The sequence below is a fragment of the Morone saxatilis genome, unplaced genomic scaffold (genome assembly GCF_004916995.1).
Source record: "Morone saxatilis isolate NCDOM2014 unplaced genomic scaffold, NCSU_SB_2.0 Contig17, whole genome shotgun sequence".
Taxonomy (NCBI): Eukaryota; Metazoa; Chordata; class Actinopteri; family Moronidae; genus Morone; species Morone saxatilis.
In genome coordinates this window covers 8,703,348-8,718,234 of record NW_023339729.1, presented here as the reverse complement: position 1 = coordinate 8,718,234, position 14,887 = coordinate 8,703,348, and the positions used below count along the sequence as shown (strand labels likewise).

The following is a 14,887-nucleotide window of genomic DNA, read 5'->3' as shown; positions in this document are numbered from 1 at the left end:
ATGTAATATGCAAGTAAAATGGTCTGCAAATATTTTAGCAGCTTTGACTAAAAACTAAACTGTACATGTTGAACTTCAGTATTATTGTACTTTGTAGATGTGTCAGTGTATAACATTCATCAGTTAACACAACATGGCCAGTCTATCAGAGAATATAACTACTCTACAGAAAGACCTAATAATGACCAGGTAGAGAAGATTTTAATATTAGAATTTTATTTTTCACAACATTGGGGGGGCTTCTCTTTAAGAGAAACCTACTAGACAAATATCTAAAGAGCATTTAGTTCCTGATTAGTCTGAGGGGCAGACAGACGTTATGAGTACACTATACATACCCTACTGCCATGGTGGGATGATGTATTTACTATACACGAATAACAAAATAAAAACAATAGCAACAAAGACTTTGTATATAACAGTGTATGTTGTCACAAATATCATCTCAAACTCCTAAAAATTCAACTTTATCGGTGTAAACAAAACGATATTTGTTTGCCGCAGTGCATGTCGGGTATGTTAAACTGAGCTGAGTATCCTCCAATCAGAAAGCTCCATTAGGCGAGGATGCGCTAAAGGGGCGGGACTCTTGTCGTCTCGGCCAATCAAACGCGTCGTCGTCATGGTAACCGCCTTTCAGCCACTGGTCACACTCGTACTGCCGAGTATTGATCATTGACAGTAAATATACTGATATATTATAGTGATACTGTGATAAACGTGTTAATATAACAGCTTCTACGGTTGTTGACATTACAGTTAAAGATATTAATGTGAGTTTACAAGTCCAAAGCTTTACATTACAGATATTACAGCTGAAATTATACAGGTGTATTTAAAAATATCACTGTGGTTGCTATTAGTAACAAACAGTATTATATTAATTACCTCCCTTCAGGATCAATTAATATCACAAGACTACATATTGCTATTTACATGCACCGTGTCCAGTCTTTTCAGTCAGACGTTTGTGGCAAGATGGGGCAGTTCAGCTGAATTAATTTAAGAAATCCTACTAAAAATATTGCTAATATCTGTATCTTTAATAACAACTCAAATGATGACAAAGAGGAGTAAACGGTAAATAATGTTGATTTGATATGAGCACGAAGTCCAACACTTTTAAACACAGCTACAAGAAACATAGTAAATAGTGTTTATTACAATATAAAATGAAAGCATTCACAATGTTAGGTTCATGGATCTTAATATGTGACTGTTAAAAAGTGCCAAAAATTCTTTTAATTAGGCAGCCAAGTGGCAAAAAATGCAACTCAACTTGTAGGTAAATTGACAAGTTAAATTTGACTGATCGATCACGTGCTCACTGGAGTTTGTAGTTTTGTTTGTCCTAAAATAAACAAGAGCCCAGGTCCAGAAATACATCAGATATACAGTATATTTAAAGGCCAGGGTGCCTAAAACATCTTATTGATTTAAATTGTCTTGTGCTATTTGTGTCATTGTTTACTGCAAACTGAACAGATGCTATAGATGCAACACATGCACATGCAAACAATGTGCCCGGATAAGATCAGTAAGGAGCCATAGCAATGGTGGAAAGTAACTAAGTATTGTACTTAAGTAGAACTTTGAGATACTTGTACTCCACTTTTCAGGGGAAAATATTACACTTTTTACTTCATTATCAGTTAGGAATAGTTACTTTTACCTAAAACATGACATCTTATAAAATATGATGCGCTGTCACAACATTGAACTTCTATATGAAATGTATTCCTTTGTTACACGGGTAGGTGTATTTAGAAATTGACATCACACACTCTTTCACCCGCTTCCATCTCCTATAATTCCTTCCACTTGTCCCCTCAGTTTATTTTTAGAGTTGTCATGCACATGGAGAAAGTTCATTTTACGCCCACAATGTGAATTATCCGTTGTCTTTTGAAAATGGACAAAAAGAGCAATAACACCTCACAGCACCAGCCATTAAGCGTGTGTGTGTGTTTGGCGTGTGTCTATGTCCGAACATAAAGCTGAAGATGATTATGCAGAAAGGTGATACCGGTTGAAGTTGCTGAGCTTTACTTTCTTCTTTATGCCCTTCATTGTCTCTCTCCCTCTCTGTCTCTCTTGCACAAACACTCTCAGACCCGACCTCCCCTCAGAGTGTTCCGCCCGTGTCCCTGCTGTGTGCATCTCAGTTGCTCTGTGCTTCTGCTGATGTTTGCTTTTCGGCAGGATGAGGCATCCTGTGATGTGAGCTGACATGGAGCAGCACTAGATAATGACAATCAAAAGAGAGTCTTTAACAAAGTTAGTAATTGTTAATTATATTTATTATTGTTAGCAGTGATTGTCGCAGTAGCAGTCTGGTAATAATGTTCTACTATTCAGAGCCACATGCATGGATGGATTACTGAATGGGCTTATCAGGCACAAGCTCAAGGACCCATAGGTCAGTGGGCCATAAGCCCTTGAATAGAGTAGCTTTTTTTCCTTGGGAAGACAAACAAAATACAAATTTTAGCTGCAGCAGCATTTTTAAATTGTGGTAAACCTGAAAAAGACACCTGAAATATTTAACATACTGTAAGTTAGAAGGAAGGAAAAATATACTGCACACTTCATGGAAAATTGATTGGTATTCCATTAAGTGTATGTTATTGTATTGTCTATGAATTTGTTATAAAAATTAGTTTCATCACAGTATTCAACCCAAATAGAGAGATTTTTGTATCCTTTCTGGTAGATATCAAAGCCTGACCAATGCAGGATTTTCTTAAGGCCAATACTGATATTGATGTTTGAAAGTTTAAAACATCTGATTAAATCTGTTTCTTTACATGAAACACAAAATATATCACACATTTATGATAAGGAAACTCTATATTTCATTTATTCTGAGCAACATTTGTACTTACTGGCAGACATACAGTATTGACAGACATATGATATGAGTTCCTAATATTAGCCCATATATAGTTTGGGACAGTATATTGCCGAGACTGCAGCAAACATGACACTTGATTGTTTCAGAATGGTTTAGTCTTGAGAAATAAAACTAAAGTAAATGAACGCTTGTATTTTAATGCACACAATAGACCTTAACTGAAAGAAATGCATTATAATTCCTACTGTAATTCATACATATTAATTTTTTTGTTCAGAAAATGATCAGAAACACAGGAACAAATTATTAAAATATGTGAAGCTAACAGACAAAACTCTCTTCAAAAAAAGACAAATTTAAAAAAAAGAACACTTCTGCTTTACCCATTCATTCAAACTGTAACTAAAAGAAGGATGATCAGATGGGTATTTGATTTGAAACGTATCCCTATCTTTAACAAGCTAACAACTGAGTGAGCCAATGACTGATGAGAGGAGGTTTAGTTTAGTGAGGTCACCCTAGTTCAGCTTTGGGTTAGTGCTTTATACGTTCTGTGTTTGTGACGGCTTAGGCAAAGGGAAATGTATCACAGCAATCCTTAATCATCAATTCCCACGTGTCCTCTCTGAAATATGAATTTAGGTTGTGTGTGTGTGTGTGCATGCGTGTGTGTGTGCGTGTGTGTGTGTGTGCGCGCTGGCCTGAATAAAATAAGCTACCAAGAAGCTTCATCAGACACCTGAGTGCCAGAGCTTTTGTATGACCTACTTCCTGAGTGGGCAGCAATTATGAGCCACTCGTTCAGTCACTATCGTCAGTCTGTATATGCTGCTCAGTGTTTTCGTATTGACGTGATTAGCCAGGAAGTAAATCAACGAGTGCCGCCTTAACCTTGACTCATTGTTATGAGCCATGCTAGCGACCGGTGGATTGCATTGTGGTTCATGTTCTCCTCAGCATGACATTGGTGGTCCCTTAAATCTTCATTCAGCACCACTGTGACCACGGTGACTATTTTGACTTGTTCAAGACTTTCGGTTTATGTGCAAATACTGCAAAAACAATGACATTCCTATACCGGTCTAGTTATACAGTCCTATTAACTGCGTCCCCTTCTTAAAAACAGTTATGATTTTATAACAGAACAAAACACCACGGCACATAAATTGTTCACTTACAATAGATAGAACATTTGAGAAATATCTCTTTGAATACTTGAGTATTTTATATTAGTTTATAGTGTTACTATTAGTCAAATTTGTTGGCATATGTTTTTATATTTATTTTTGATTTGACTTTTAATGGTGCCGGTTTTCCAAAATGTAAACGAATATAGAGTAAAAAACGGGGCTTAAATTGTAGCCCAGCATCATTCACTGAATGCATAGCAACATTATGCTTAGCATTACAAAGCATTGCATTACAGATATTACTGAGGTTCAGAATGGATACTCAGAAATGCCCCAATCTAGTTTAGGCATTAAAGGATAATTAGATCAACCTTAAAAGATTGCAACATTTCAGTCATATTGTCTTTATTTCTTCCTCACAGGGGCGTCCTATAACTCCTGACAGAGAAAAGGAGCCTTCAATGCCATAGCTACCGCTCCTCTCCTCTCCTCCTCCAGTCCACGTTCCCCCCCCTTTTTTAACCCCTCTTATCACCTGTTGAGTGTTTGTTTTCCACTTTCTATCCCTCCACATCCTCCATCATCTGTCACCATGACAACCTCAGCCCTGCGCCGGCAGGTGAAGAATATTGTGCACAACTATTCAGAAGCGGAGATCAAGGTATTATAAAATGAACTGCACTCTCCTCAACTGTCATTGATGTGCAGTAGCTTTTAGAACTCCTTCAAATTAAAACTGATGTTGAATTTGATCAGATGAAAACACAGAACAAAAGTCTCTCCTGCCTCTTCTTGACTTGGAACTTTTGTGTTATTAAAGGAAGTGCTTTGACACTTGTAATCTCTCACTTTTCTATAATACCGGATGAATATACAAAAGAATATTGTGTGCATGAAATGTAAATATGTGAACGAATGGACAACATTGTTGCTCTGCTGGTGATGTGTAGGTCCGTGAGGCCACCTCGAATGACCCATGGGGCCCGTCCTCGTCTCTCATGTCAGAGATCGCTGACTTGACCTTCAACGTGGTGGCGTTTGCTGAGGTCATGGGCATGGTGTGGAAACGCCTCAACGACAGCGGCAAGAACTGGAGACACGTCTACAAGGTGACCCTGCGACTCTGACCCCTGGCCACTCACCACCACTTCCGTCCCTTCACCTTTCCCGCTTTTTCATATTTCATTCCACTTTCTTCTCTCCGTCTGCATACATACTTCACCTCCACACTTTCCACCTCCGTCTGCTGCTGCCTCTTCTTCTGACTCTTCTCTTCGAGCTTTGTTCATATGTTTGTGTAAAGATTTGTCTGATACCAATGTCTGTTTTTAGGGTTCTTGTTGACAACTGTTTGTGAATGGATTTCCAGGAAATGTGCAGACATTTGTGGTCCCCAGAGGAGGAATCCTAATGACTTTGTAGTTCTTTATTGATAAATCTCAACAACTATTTGATTATTTGTAGTGAAATTTGGTACATAATTAATGAATACAATTAATGGTCCCTAAAAGATGTATCATAGGGGTGTCTTTTATAGCTGGCACCCCATGTACCAAGGCTGAGTCCCCCAAAAAACATTTTTAAAGTCTCTTGACATTTCATCTAGCAGCATCATCTGGTCAAAATTACTTTTCTCCAGGTTAATGACTAAATATCTCCAAATGACTCTTCCTCAGTTGTATTTGTGTTTATTGCTAATGGGCATGTTAGCATTTAGCTTAAGTACAGCCTCACCACAGTGCAGTGGCTGATAAGACATTGTGTTTACACCATTCTCTCCACCTTTAGCTCATCTCCTATCATCATTGTACATCATACGCGATGTAGTTATCTGGTTTTAACCAAATAATTTTACAACTAAAATGTATTATGAGTAGCGGATGTTAAGGTAATAGTATTTCTGTAGTTATCTGCGGCGGGTAACTCAGCCTATTTGTTCTCCAGGCCCTGACTTCTGTTGGACTTACCTTGGCTGAAGAGCAGGGTCAAGAGAGGAGGTGCCTCAACAGTGCCGTTGAGAATGCGTTCACTATTCACGATGTACTTGGACTACAACAAGGAAGGAGGAAATCTCAGAAGTGATCTGACCACCTCCAGCAATAGAGCTAGTTAAGTTGTTAACCCTTGGCAACCACTTACTGTTCCGGGGTCCACATTTAAAAACAATACAGTAATAATCAGCGGATCATACAATACGATACAATTTTTTAAAAATCACCACAACATGCAAGGACTTACATTCAAACATTTGTCTAGACAGTCAAGTTAAAATATTATTTCGTAGATCAATTTTCCTGTAATTTCATTACTCAGATTATTGAGGGTTTTCTTCTAACCATAACTTTTCACCTACCTTCTACATTAGTTCTTTAAGTCCACGTTGATCTCCTGAAATATCATGGAATTTGTTTTTGTGGGGCTTCATAGCCACTACGTTACTTCACAATATTGTGGACCGTGACGGCAGAGACCAGGGGTGTGGCCAACTGTGAAGAAAAAAGCACGCCAACTGGTTGTGTGCTCCGTCCCGGGAACCGAGGAACGGCTCGGCCAAGGAGACGGAGTTCGACCGCTAAAAGACCAAGGAGGCGAATGGCCTTGGAGGAGCGCGACTGAGGAAGGGGTGGGAGGGGTGGGGGGGTGTAATGGAGTATACCCTTCATTACCCACCCAGCAGGCGAACAAGCCCAGCCCAGCATGGCTGTGGCTTGTATGGGGAGGGGTTCGACGCAGCTTCCAGAGGCCTCTCCATCCTCCTTTAACCTGTGTAGTATTTGTGGGTATTTTAAAACAGATTTTATTGGCCGCTTAGAGGCAGGAAGAAAACAAGCTTGCAGAAAACAACATTAGCATATCGTCACCTTGTAAAGTTTTGAGTGGCGAAACTTGTTGGCAAACAGTGTAGCCATTACATGGGTCCTTTTACTGCCCTTCTGAACGATGTCATAGGGTGTGGTTTTTTTCCACTACACGCCACAAGTGGCAACAATGGAGGGCCCCCTTCTACACTCAAAAACAAAACTTTTGGGCAAAGCGACACCAAAAGTGAGAAATGCTATCGATGTGATAGTGGTTCTCAAACTGTATTTATTTGTAGTTTTTGCAAAGACACTAAAGACTTTAAGGGATGGAAACCCATTTGCTTGGGCAAATGTGCCCTCTGGTTATAACATCTCCACCTCCATTAAAGAGGCAGCATCACGGCTCTCTTCCCTGGGAGGTTTTTTTAGGAGCCTTATTCACTGGAGAAACAGCTGCCTGCTGACAACGACACTATGAGAGTGGTTAGAGTGACCCCAAAACAAGTAAAGTTGCAGACCGGGGCCATATGTAAAAATGGCTAATAACTCATTACACTACATGCCTTTGATCACCATTGCTTTTACATTGTCATTGATACATTGTTATTATAAATTTATGGATTATTTTACATGGAACACTGAACATCTTATTTTATGTGTTGGCAATCTGTGAATAAATGGATGAGGCGTTAAAAATACACACTTGTATTCGGACTGATCCCTTGTGAAAACTATTTTGTGCTGTAGCCCAGCACTTTAAACAATCCCCCACATGGATTATCAATACTGCAGCGTAGGCCTGAAAATATTCAAATCAGCCCCACAACTCCTGTGCTCCATGTCTCATGTATCTTCACGTCAATCTGACCATTTCTCCTGACACACCGCCATTGCGTCCTCCCTCAAACTCCCTCACTTGTTCCCTCTGCAGCCTCGTCCTCGTCTCCTCGTGCCGCCTCAGACCTGGAGCAAGCTCGACCACAGACCAGTGGCGAGGAGGAGCTGCAGCTCCAGCTGGCCTTAGCCATGAGCAGGGAGGAGAGTCAGAAGGTAACACAACACACACACACACTATGATAATATATAATCTCCTCTGGTGTTACAGCATACCATCCTTCCCCTGTACTCGAGCCACACATGTCTCATTGCCTCTTGATGATTCCAGTAATGAAAATTTTGTTACAAAAAATATGAACATTCGCCCACCTTCATCTAGCCAGCCCTTCCTTCCCCTGTTACCATAGAGATGGCTGAAGACACACAACTACAGATTGCCTTAAGCCTCAGCCAAAAGGAACATGAGCAGGTACACATACACACACACAAAAACACAAAACAGACCTCACTCCTTACCATTAAGTGTCCACATTTATTAACCCTCTAGTTTCTTTCTGTGCATTTGATGATATGGCTCTTACATCTTAAAATGCTTCTCTGTGGCCATGTAATGACTTTCTTCCCAACTTTTTCCGTGCTCATCCAGCTCACTCTTTTCTAGGATCTCTGCAGTATCTCCCAATGGCTCTCAATCTGTTCATATTTGGTTTAAATGTTTAAATTTCGACATATAAAACACGATCTGCATCCTTTTTCTCTGCTTGAACCAGCCTCTGCATTTGTCAACTAAATATTTCAACTGCACAAAAAAGGAACCGCCTTCATTTCGCTGGGCCAAAACCAAAGACTGTTTCACTTACCCTGGTGTGTATTTGAGTGTGCTTGTACGTGCGTCCGTGCTCATTGCCTTTGCGATAATGTTGATGATGTCACGATGCCGCCCCTGCAGGAGCAGTGCTGTCGTCAAGGAGACGAGTCTCTGTTACAGAAGGCCCTGGATGAGAGCAGGAGAGAGAGCCAGTCAGGGACTCAGGAGGTGAGTTTAAAAACGTGTGTGTGTGTATGTGTGTGGGTGCATGGAGAGGTGGGCGGGTGCATTTGTATGTGGTTGCTGGCAGACATTTAGAGAATGAAGTGGAGTTTATAGTGCGGACTGTGGGCTAGGGAGGGAAACAGACAAAAAGACATGGATCAGCATAATGAGAGGTTTGCGAGAGAAATGCTAGAGAGCTGAGAGAGAGGAGAAAGAGGTGCCTGCTGAATGATAATGACTTTGTCTTGTCTAACCTTGAACTCAGCATGCCATTTCCCTGAAAGCATACTCCTTATCTTGTAGCACACCAGCTCTTTTACTCATTGGCCTGTCAAAGAGCCTATCAGTCACCAGCTGTCTTATGTAAAGGTCCCCATGGCTTGTAATTGGTTATATTATGTTGCTTATCACAGAACTCCTGACGCTTTCAGGTGCTCTGTAGAAAAAAGCATGAAAATATAGACCAGAGGCTCTCAATGGTTCTCTGAGGTAACTCCTGACATATTCACAAGGTCAAATGTGCGTCACAGATCATCATGTCTTGTAGGATCATCACACGTTCAAAAATAACATTTAATTTTCTGGCCTTTTATCTGATGCTTTTATTTAGTGCAATTTAAAAAGTGTGTAGCAAGATTCTTAAAGATCCCCTTCAGACATGGTTTAACACACGAAAGTAAAAGAATAAAATACATTTTTGAATTACAGTCTTTGTGTTGTTACTACTACTACTACATAATCATTGAAAAATACTGAAACTATGATTAAGGAAACATTCTTTGTTTCAAAAGTTTAATTGCTGGGTACAAGCTTGTTAGTGTATGTGCATGGGAGGCTTCAAGGTTCCACATCAACCTTTGTTTAAGTTGCATACTGGACCCTGATTTGCCTCCAAACTGAAGGTGTGATGTTTCAAAATCATGTTGGTATGTACATGTGATAAGTCAGAATTAAGGTGAGACCAGAGAACATGATGAACATGAAAACAAACTCTGCACACCATCCCCCCCCCATAACAAATTTTTTCAGTGAAGGTGACTTAAAACTACTAACACTGAAGGAAATATTGAGTAAAATATACAGATTATTTACAGTAAAATGAACATTTCAGACAAACTTTCAGGTTTAACATGTAAACAACTAATATGAACATATTTGAAATTTCAAAGTAATACCTGTATTTTTATTACCTTTTTCTTTTCCTTTTTAACTTATGTAAAGTGTCTTTGAGTTTCTTGAAAAGCGCTCTATAAATTAAATGTATTATTATTATTGTTATTATTATTGCCATAATAATAAAATTATGCCATATACATGCCATAATTTTACATGGGGTCAGTTGATGTTAAACTGATTTTCTGAATATGAGTGAAAGTACGTTTTAGGAGCAAAGGGTTTGTGGTGATATGTAGCTGTTAAATGGAATGCTGTTATGAATTGAATTGAATTGAATATACAGAATAACTGCCTCTGTCTAAATATCGTGTTGATTTTTACATACAGTTAGCAACATCCAGTTTTTCTTTCTGATTTATATCAATCAGACTCTACAATAACGGACCAGTGAATAATTATAGAACTCACAAAGACATAAAAATGGTGCTGCTGTTATAAATGTGTGTTTTCAGCAGAGTGGCAGTCAAATATAAGCAGTTGTGCATACTTTTTCCAGGTGAATACACAATGTCATTTAAGTTTGTTTTATTTTTTTCCAGTCTAGTTTCTATTTTTTAGTTAACTAAAATGTTTCTTCACAGTTAGTTTTTAGTTTTTAGTTGAGTGTTGGTTAACTATAATAATCTTGTACAGTGATAGGGTTTAAAACATCAGGGAAACATTTCAGCAGAGCTTTCTCTTTACACCACTAATTCTGTGTCAACTACTTCAGTTAACTCAGCTCTGTCAAGCTGAGTGCGTAAATAGTGTTACAAAGTAACTGTCACATATAATCACAGTAAGTGTATCATTCCTCATACTCTCCTCCACAGATCTCAACAGGGTTGGATAGGTTTTCTTATTAAGAGTCTTCCATGGTTCAAAACCCCATCCAATTACACAATGTTGAAAACATTTGGCACAGATTTACAGAAAGGTTGTTTGCTCCCTCTGTAGTCAGCCATGCTGGACCTGGTGGACATATTTGGCCCCTCATCGGAGGCCCCACCTCCGCCTAGTGACCCTTGGAACTCTACCCAACCGACCGGTGACATCACCTCTAACCCCTGGGACTCTGTAGGTGGGTGGCTCATCACAAACACACAAAGACCAATATGGTTCTATACCTACTGTACCATCTCAGTGTTTTCTCAGATTCTAGGAGTTTTTGTGTCTTTAATGCTTCACACGTCTCTCTTCACAGCGGTCCACTGCAGCACTCCTGTGATTGGTAGCCCTTGGGCGGCCCCTCCCTCATCCTCCGTCACATCCAATCCTTGGGCTCCATGCGCCAACTCACACACAGACCCCTGGGAAGCAGCACCTGTCTCCTCCAGTCCTGTCAACCACTCGTGGGACAGCCCAACAGACGGAGGTACCTTTCAGAAACACCAGCCTCATCAATATACATATACATTGTAGTTGTCAATGTAAGATTGTCCTGTTTTCAATTTGACATGCAGGTGGTGATGGGGAGGATCCGTTTGCTGCACAGGAAGAGGAGAAGCCTCAAGATGAGGTTCCTCAAGTGTCCTCCCCTCAACCTGCTAGTCCCACAGGTATTGTTAGTGCAGGACAGGCAGAAGTATTCTTTACTGTACATCTTACAGAAGCAATAAGTCTCATGCATTGAGAGCTGGAAAGAATAATATATTGTTCCAACATGATTGACAAGATAACTCATTGTATATATACAAAACAGTACAGTTTACAACTATTGTAATGGATTGCATTGTAATGTAGAGGGAGGGGTCCTTGTAGTGGATCCACTTGTTACCAATTATCTCATACAGGCGGGGGACAAATTCAAGAAATAACTTTAATAAATCAATAAAGAATCATAACAAATTAATATCTTTCTTGTGGAGCATGAGGGGTCGCTAAATGATATAAAATGATGTGAACCATACTGTAGGCTAAAGCCTTAACAGGCACCAGATTTCAGATTTGGATATTAGACAGCGCTCTGCACCACCAGCCCCCATCAGAGACTTTAAGAATCTAAGACAAAGGGCAATGAAGCCGTTCTGGAGTTAGCTAAGTCATTGTGGACAAGACACTTGCAGCATACATCATATTGCGTCATATCCCCTCGATAACTATTCTTCTTGTCCTGATTCAGATGTAGAGCTGTTTGGCATTAAAGCAGACTCTGACCCATTTGCTGAAGCGGATTCCAAGCCAGATCCGTTTGGGACTGACCCTCCGGTGAAACCCCAGGTAAACGGACGGGAGTCGGCAAGCCCAGAGATGTTTGATCTGTCCCGGCTAGCACCCCTGCTCAGTGCCCCGCCTACTCGTGTGTGTCGAACCCCAGAGGCCTTCCTGGGACCTACAGGGGCCTCGCTGGTCAATTTAGATGCACTGATACCCTCCAACCCCCCTAGCAAGACGCACAACAACCCCTTCCTCTCAGGTAAGAAACAAGTGTTCTGACATTCTGTACTCACAGAAACATGATTATGAGATTATTAAAAGGTTTTCAACCCAATTCTGTCTTCCCAGGTCTGAGTGCTCCGTCTCCCACCAACCCCTTCCACTGCGACCAGCCTCGCCTCACCCTCAACCAAATGCGGCCATCCTCTACATCCCCACTACCCCCGCACATGCTCTCCTACAGCCCTTCTCTGCCCCTCCCTCTGCACCACCAGCCAACCATCCTCCCCTCCTCTCTCACGCAACCTCCTGCCGGACTCCTGGACCTTCCCTCAAACCTCCCGCAGCCCCTGCTCCCCCTTTCTCCACGACCAGCACCCCGCACTCAGTCCCAGACACAGACACACAGCCACAACCCCTTCCTCTGAGACACCTGCGTCTTTCAAGCTCTGGTCTGCAGAGGGAGACGACAGAATGGACTCTTTTTGGATTCATCTATGCTGACTACAATGAGACGAGTTTAAAATGAGCCTGAACTGGACTGCGGATCCTGGTCTGATGTCATTGTGCACACTTGAAGCGGAATAAGCTTGGACTGGATGTATGCGTGTCTGTCTAAAGACACATCAGCTGCTATATAACCTGAACTCTTGAAGAAAAATTCTCACACACACACACACAAACACACATGCACTCAGGCGCACTTAAGAGTGCACAGACACAAACATGCACACACCACCAAACTAACAGGGTGTATCTCAACAGTCCCTTCGATGCCTTTTCCCCATCAACAGTGACAACTCCGAGCATCCTTTGACCACTAGGGATTTCACAAGAACCAATAATTCGGTACCAACTCAATGCCAAAATTCGGAAAACTTGACTGTACTTGTTTCTAAACAGTGCTGTAGGTACCAGAAATTAAATTCTTCCAGACCTGAAGGGGAATTATATGAGCCTACAAATATTCTTGTCTGACATTAAATGCCATAGGAAGAAATGCAGGTGTACAGGTGATTTTACTTTTACGGCGGTTGCAACTGTCTTTGCTGCCTGTCTCTTCTCCACTCCACTGAACTTTGTGTGCAGGAGGTGAGACAGATAGCGGTGGAGAGCCGCACACTCAATATGCCACTGCAAGTGCAACAAAAGCTCCTTTAAAAAAAGCCAATGAGGGTAATTTATTAATGTAATCCCCACAAAAGATGTTCAGATGACAAATATGAACAAATGAATAAGGAAGAGAGAAATTCCCTAAAGGGCCAAGTCAAAAAAGACTATAGAGAGAGATTGTTAGGCGATTTTATAGCCTACTTTGGCTATAAATAAATTATCAGCAGTTATAACAGTGAGGAACAGCTTGGATGCAGGCATGTTGTTCTTAATACAATGCAAAGCTATTCACCTGTATTATTAATAAAGTATTGAAATTTGTGGAATTCCCTGGTATTGGATTGACTACTACATTTTTGGTTTTGTGACATCCCTATTGCCCACAGAGACTTTAGAACGTTGGTATGAAGTCACATACTTTGATTGTTCACCATGATTCACAAGGATCCTTACCGCTGCTGCTTCACCGACGAAAGCATGAATGCATCCCACCCCCCGAGACTCCAAACTATCCTATTCTGCTGAGCACCTGAGATGAGTTCTTCAAATAAATCCTGTTTTTCTGATGAGTCAAATAGTATCTTGAGCTTTATTGGCACAATTGAATCATTTTAGAAGGCCCCAAAAGTGTGTTACTGTGAGATTCAAACAGCATTCAGCACTGTTCAAGAACTAATTGACTCAGGTATTCCTTCCTACATAAACATAATCTAGTTTGCATTGCCTTGTTACCTTGTAAGCCCAATAGCATCTGGTCCTAAGTTAGTTATTTGTCCTTGAAGGCAAGTAGCCCCAACAGTAATCAGGTGGATTCAAAACTGGACTAAACCAGCCTAAGCTAGACCTTACTGTCTCAATCTGGACCTAAACTGATCACTGATGTACCCTATTGGACCCGCGTGCCTGTCTCTACAGCTGACTTACAGTGCATTCCCGGCTGGTTGATATTGGCGCCATTAAGGAGGACCTCAGGGAGACCGCTCTGTCCCTCCTCCATTGAGATTCAACCTTAGTGAGTGGAAAGGCATTTGTCTACAAATAAAAATAAATGACAGGGGAGATCAATGACTCAATGATGTGAGTATAAAAATGAGATGATGAACAGATAAAGGAGGAGTAGAGGAAAGCTGAAGAAAAATAGTAGAAGTAAAATGATTACAGATGATAAACTGATGTATTGAGCAGTTGCTCCTCTCCTCAGCTCCTCGTTCACTTCTGTGTTAGGAACAAAAGAGTGGGACGAGACGACATGTTTGGTCATCACTGCACTGATCCTGGACCTGAATGTGAAATGCCTGCCTATAGATACACACAGGCTTAGTACATAATGTATTTAACAGAATGATACCTATAAAGTATTATGACATATTATACCAATAAATGAATGGTGTTTGCATTATAATTTCTGATGTGTTCATATGATTGATTCATGTACACTTACACAGCACACATTGGCCACTGTTCAACAACACTTTTTACATAAATACTTTCAGGCCTCTGTATGTTTTAAACAAAGCGCTCTTCAGATTGTTCAACACGCAGAATTTCTTTTTATCTCTTTTCGTGTGCACAAGCGAGCATGAATGGC

At 40.7% G+C, this 14,887-nt stretch overlaps 1 protein-coding gene and 1 non-coding gene across 2 annotated transcripts; one reads left to right on the top strand and one right to left on the bottom strand.

Annotated features, from left to right (window-relative positions):
* Positions 1-234: 234 nt before the first annotated feature.
* Positions 235-292, bottom strand: LOC118327663. The gene has a single exon (XR_004796718.1). It is a non-coding gene; the product is annotated as a U7 small nuclear RNA (small nuclear RNA).
* Positions 293-4,415: 4,123 nt separating this feature from the next.
* Positions 4,416-14,609, top strand: LOC118326565 (epsin-3-like). The gene is made up of 11 exons (XM_035659584.1): positions 4,416-4,645; positions 4,935-5,093; positions 5,773-5,791; positions 6,662-6,751; positions 7,717-7,835; positions 8,572-8,658; positions 10,768-10,891; positions 11,015-11,185; positions 11,274-11,369; positions 11,933-12,226; positions 12,316-14,609. Exons 1-11 carry the CDS (start codon positions 4,577-4,579, stop codon positions 12,612-12,614), a joined length of 1,527 nt encoding a protein of 508 aa, XP_035515477.1. The 5' UTR covers positions 4,416-4,576; the 3' UTR covers positions 12,615-14,609.
* The last annotated feature ends 278 nt before the right edge of the window (positions 14,610-14,887 follow it).

Bases quoted from the DNA above. Each gene is read 5' to 3' on its own strand.
- LOC118326565 (XM_035659584.1), top strand. From the start codon at position 4,577: ATGACAACCTCAGCCCTGCGCCGGCAGGTGAAGAATATTGTGCACAAC. The intron at 10,892-11,014 runs GTGGGTGGCTCA...CTCTCTTCACAG, and splicing joins TAACCCCTGGGACTCTGTAG to CGGTCCACTGCAGCACTCCT. The intron at 11,370-11,932 runs GTATTGTTAGTG...GTCCTGATTCAG, and splicing joins TCAACCTGCTAGTCCCACAG to ATGTAGAGCTGTTTGGCATT.